Source organism: Salvelinus sp. IW2-2015, unplaced genomic scaffold (genome assembly GCF_002910315.2).
Source record: "Salvelinus sp. IW2-2015 unplaced genomic scaffold, ASM291031v2 Un_scaffold9386, whole genome shotgun sequence".
In the NCBI taxonomy this organism is placed as follows: domain Eukaryota; kingdom Metazoa; phylum Chordata; class Actinopteri; order Salmoniformes; family Salmonidae; genus Salvelinus; species Salvelinus sp. IW2-2015.
This window is the reverse complement of record NW_019950645.1, coordinates 1-5,668: the sequence shown is the minus strand read 5'-3', so window position 1 is coordinate 5,668 and position 5,668 is coordinate 1. Positions and strand designations below refer to the sequence as shown.

Sequence of the window (5,668 nt, the reverse complement as noted above, 5' to 3'; positions counted from 1 at the left end):
CCTCACTTTTATTCCATAGGCCGGGATCCGCACTATACAGCTGTTGCAAGAGTGCATTTTTCAGCTTGAACTTCTTGAATTCAACCATTATTGGGTTCAAATACACATTTAGATTTGTGAACATCCATCCACAACAACCACAATCTGTAAGGTAAATGAGAGAGCAGCAGTGTGATTCACATCCATGCGCTATGTAGATCAATATTAAGTGATATCCGTATCGCCGTCGTCCTTACCTCGCAGCGTTTATTCAAGTTTGATACTGACAGCAGTCGCACCATTGGAAGACGTAGCTTAGACTGTAGCTTTCAAAAGCCTATTCCTGCTCTTTTCCCACGATCCACCAAACACATTTGGTGTGTCATCATAGTGGTCTCTGATTTGTGGTCAGACTCGCTCAGGTGGAACAAACTTAAACTTGCGCCTTTTTTCAATACGGATTTAAATGTCATTGAGAACAGAGAAGTGTCAAAGAGTTTTTCCGCAAACAACATATTTTTATCATTCTAAATAACAGAGACCCCCCAGGTGTAATTCACGTTCTGTATTAGTCTATTCTCTACCTGTAAAGAAGAGGACTGGACACCTCTCAGAGCCTGGTTCCTCTCTAGGTTTCTTCCTCAGTTCCTGCCTTTCTAGAGAGTTTCTTCCCAGTCACTGTGCTTCTACAACTGCATTGCTTGCTGCTTGGGGTTTTAGGCTGGGTTTCTGTAAAGCTCTTTGTGACAACTGCTGATTTAAAAAGGACTTTATTATAAATTACATTTGATTGATTTTCTATAGACACTGGTAACATTGAATATACGAGTCTTCTGGTGCTGGAGAGATAATCAACTTTAAAAGTGGTGAATTGACCCTCGAACATCTCTTCTATACCTCTATTACATCATCCTCATGAACTGAGTGAAATGAATGTAGAACAGTGAAGTGACCACAGCATGTGTGGTGGTGTAGGGGAACAGAACAGTGTAGTGACCACAGCATGTGGTGGTGGTGTAAGAACAGAACAGTGTAGTGACCACAGCATGTGGTGGTTGTAGGGAACAGAACAGTGTAGTGACCACAGCATGTGTGGTGGTGTAGGGGAACAGAACAGTGTAGTGACCACAGCATGTGGTGTGGTGTAGGGGAACAGAACAGTGTAGTGACCACAGCATGTGGTGTGTGTGTAGGGGACAGAACAGTGTAGTGACCACAGCATGTGGTGGTGTAGGGAACAGAACAGTGGTAGTGACCACAGCATGTGGTGGTGGTGTAGGGGAACAGAACAGTGTAGTGACCACAGCATGTGGTGGTGTAGGGACAGAACAGTGTAGTGACCACAGCATGTGGGTGGTGTAGGGAACAGAACAGTGTAGTGACCACAGCATGTGGTGTGGTGTAGGGGAACAGAACAGTGTAGTGACCACAGCAGTGGTGGTGGTGTAGGGGAACAGAACAGTGTAGTGACCACAGCATGTGGTGGTGTGTAGGGGAACAGAACAGTGTAGTGACCACAGCATGTGGTGGTGGTGTAGGGGAACAGAACAGTATGATGACCACAGCATGTGTGGTGGTGTGTGGGAACAGAACAGTGTAGTGACCACAGCATGTGGTGGTGGTGTAGGGAACAGAACAGTGTAGTGACCACAGCATGTGGTGGTGGTGTAGGGGAACAGAACAGTGTAGTGACCACAGCATGTGGTGGTGTGTAGGGGAACAGACAGTGTAGTGACCACAGCATTTGGTGTGGTGTAGGGGAACAGAACAGTGTAGTGACCACAGCATGTGGTGTGGTGTAGGGGAACAGAACAGTTGAGTGACCACAGCATGTGGTGGGTGTAGGGGAACAGAACAGTGTAGTGACCACAGCATGTGTGGTGGTGTAGGGGAACAGAACAGTGTAGTGACCACAGCATGTGGTGGTGGTGTAGGGGAACAAACAGTTAGTGACCACAGCATGTGTGGTGTGTAGGGGAACAGAACAGTGTAGTGACCACAGCATGTGGTGTGGTGTAGGGAACAGACAGTGTAGTGACCACAGCATGTGGTGTGGTGTAGGGGAACAGAACAGTGTAGTGACCACAGCATGTGGTGGTGGTGTAGGGGAACGAACAGTGTAGTGACCACAGCATGTGGGTGGTGTAGGGAACAGAACAGTGTAGTGACCACAGCATGTGGTGGTGGTGTAGGAACAGAACAGTGTAGTGACCACAGCATGGGTGGTGGTGTAGGGGAACAGAACAGTGTAGTGACCACAGCATGTGGTGGTGTAGGGAACAGAACAGTGTAGTGACCACCAGCATGTGGTGGTGGTGTAGGGAACAGAACAGTGGAGTGACCACAGCATGTGGTGGTGTGTAGGGAACAGAAACAGTGTAGTGACCACAGCATGTGTGGTGGGGTAGGGAACAGAAACAGTGTAGTGACCACAGCATGTGGTGGTGTAGGAACAGAACAGTGTAGTGACCACAGCATGTGGTGGTGGTGTAGGGGAACAGAACAGTGTAGTGACCACAGCATTGGTGGTGGTGTAGGGAACGAACAGTCAGTGTAGTGACCACAGCATGTGGTGGTGGTGTAGGGGAACAGAACAGTGTAGTGACCACAGCATGTGGTGGTGGTGTAGGGGAACAGAACAGTGAGTGACTGTTTCCTGTGTCCAGGTTGACCTGGTCTGAAGTGAAGTGTCGTAGTCGGGAGACTGAGATCTCTAGTCTGAAGCGGAACCTGGAGGTGCTGAAGGTAAGACTACTGGCCATGTCTAAAGTCAATGTGAGCAAACCACATACAGTAGATCACAGTATTCTCTGAATACACTGCTGTGTGTGTGTGCGCGTGCGTGTGTGTGTTAAAGTTCCTAATGTAATGTATTTCATGATCATATGAGATATTGAGTGACCTGTATAAATATTCTAGTACGTCTTAAAAATATTAATATATTAATGATCTTTATTTGATATCACTAGTCAGTTTTTATATTCTCGTCCTTACATCATTTACATTTACATTTAAGTCATTTAGCAGACGCTCTTATCCAGAGCTATGATATGATGATACATCATATCATCTTTGTTATTTTAGAGACTCTCCATGTTGGATGTTCCAGCTCTGCTGCTGACCAGTCTGAAGGAGCTCACTGAAGAACAGCTGAAGACATTTCAGTCTCACCTGACTAATGGCTGGATGTTAGGCTTTCCTCTCATCCCAGAGAGCCACCTGGAGAACTCTGACAGACAGGACACAGTGGATCAGATGGTGCAGAGATACGGCCCTGAGAGAGCTGTGGGGATCACATTCTGCATCCTGAGGGAGATGAAGCTGGATGATCTAGCAGAGAATTTACAGAGAGATCACACTAGAGGTAACATAACAACAATGTACATCAATCTATACATCAACCATCTCAGTTCAGTGTAGGTCTAACCAGAAAGAACATTCAACTGACTTCATAATAACATWCAGCAGYCRCCTCTTTTATAATGTMTATTCATGATGTATCCAGGTGACCKCAWTATGATTAAACAACAATCCAACATTCATTACATTCCATACATACAGTCACCAATACAGTAGGGAAGATTTCACAAACAGATGAGACTTTCTAATCATGACTGTATATCTCTTCCTGAGCTTCCTAATCTGGAAGATGAACCAGAATGATCTGGCAGAGAAATTAGAGATCAGAGAAGTAGGATTATAGACAAGGACCCTAACTGACTCTCTGTCCCCCCTCCTGTCTTCCCCTCTATTTCCCCTGTTTCTCTCTTTCCAGTTCTACTGCTGATCAGTCTGGAGGAGCTCACTGAAGATCAGCTGAAGACATTTCAGTCTAAACTGAATGTTGGCAGGATGTTAGGCTCTCCTCCCATCCCAGAGAGTCAGCTGGAGAACTCTGACAGACAGGACACAGTGGATCAGATGGTGGAGAGATACAGCCCTGAGGAAGCTGTTAGGAAAACACTGAGAATCCTGAGGGAGATTAATCTGGATGATCTGGCAGAGAATTTAGAGAGATATTACACTAGAGGTAACATAGCCAGAATGTACATCAATCTATACATCACCATCACAGTTCAGTGTAGGTCTAACCAGAAAGAACATTCAACTGACTTCATTATAACATTCAGCAGGCTCCTCTTTTATAATGTTTATTCATTTTACATTTTACATTTAAGTCATTTAGCAGACGCTCTTATCCAGAGCGACTTACAAATTGGTGCATTCACCTTATGATATCCAGTGGAACAACCACTTTACAATAGTGCATCTAACTCTTTTAAGGGGGAGGGGGGGGTTAGGAGGATTACTTTATCCTATCCTAGGTATTCCTTAAAGAGGTGGGGTTTCAATTGTCTCCGGAAGGTGGTGATTGACTCCGCTGACCTGGCGTCGTGAGGGAGTTTGTTGTCCACCATGGGTTCCAAGAGCAGCGAACAGTTTTGACTGCTGAGCGGGAGATCTGTACTGTCCTCAGAGGTAGGGAGGCGATGCAGGCAGAGGTGGATGAACGCGAGTGCCCTTGTTTGGGTGTAGGGCTGATCAGAGCTGAGTAGGAGGGCCGGATTCCCTGCACAGTCGTAGGGCAAGCACCATGTTTGTAGCGGATGCGAGCTCAACTGGAGCCATGGGAAGAGCGGAGGAGCGGGTGACGTGAGAGAATTGGGAAGGTTGAGACACAGACGGTGCGGCGTCTGATGAGTTGTAGGGTTAATGGCACAGGACAGGGAGCGTCAGCCAACAGCGAGTTTGCAGTAAGTCATAAAGACGGAGATGACAAATGCCTGTACGGATTGCGCGCTTCCTGTGTGAGGCAGGGTCGTACTCTGCGAATGTGTAGAGCATGGAACTACAGGAACGGGTCCCGGCTTGAGTGAGTTGAGAACGACGGGTGTTGTCCAGGATCACGCGCAAGTTTTGCGGTCTGGGGAGGAGGAACAATGGAGTTTCAAACGTGATGGGATTCATGGAAGGGCGATCCTTTCCCGGAGAAAGAGGCAGCTGCCGTCTTGCCAGAGGTTCAGCTTTAGTGTGATGCGTATCCACACTGATATGTCTGAGACATGCAGAGATGCGATTTCGCACATGGTTATGCAGAGGGGGAGGAGAAGAATTAATGTGTGTGGTCGTCTTGCATTAGCAATGATAGGAGAGGCCATGTGAGGATATGACGAGCCTAAGTGAGCTTGCGTGTTATAGCGAAGATAGGAGAGGTGCCTATAAACAGAGCCTGGGGGACACCAGTGGTGAGAGCAGTGGTTGCGGAACAGATTACTCGCGAATGCACCTGGTAGGAGCGACCATGTCAGGTAGGACGCATCCAAGCGTGGGCCGCGCGGAGATTGCCGCAGCTTCGGAGGGGTGAGAGGAGGATTGAATGGTTCACAGTATAAAGTGCAAGCGAATAGGTCTAGAAGGATAGAGCAGAGGAGAGAGAGTTAAGCTTAGCAAGTTAAGCGGAGCGGCTCGTGACACAGAGAAGAAGCAGAGTCTCAGTGGAATGACTAGTCTGAAAACATGACGATTGGTAAGGTCATTCTGAGAGATCGGCAGGATGCGCTGCAGGACAGCACGTCAATTAGTTTTTTGGAGGAGAGAAAAGAGAAGGGATCGCTGCTGTAGTTGTTTGAATCGGAGGATCGAGTGTAAAAGTGTTTTTCAGAAGGGTGAACTCGCGTTGCTCTTGAAG

General features: G+C 47.2%; 1 protein-coding gene across 1 annotated transcript; it reads left to right on the top strand.

The window, feature by feature from the left end:
- The first annotated feature begins 2,634 nt into the window (after window positions 1-2,634).
- On the top strand, window positions 2,635-4,372 carry LOC112079763 (uncharacterized). The gene is made up of 3 exons (XM_024145613.2): window positions 2,635-2,724; window positions 3,064-3,343; window positions 3,755-4,372. The coding sequence occupies exons 2-3, from the start codon at window positions 3,073-3,075 to the stop codon at window positions 4,213-4,215; spliced, it is 732 nt and encodes a 243-aa protein (XP_024001381.2). The 5' UTR covers window positions 2,635-2,724; window positions 3,064-3,072; the 3' UTR covers window positions 4,216-4,372.
- Window positions 4,373-5,668: the final 1,296 nt, after the last annotated feature.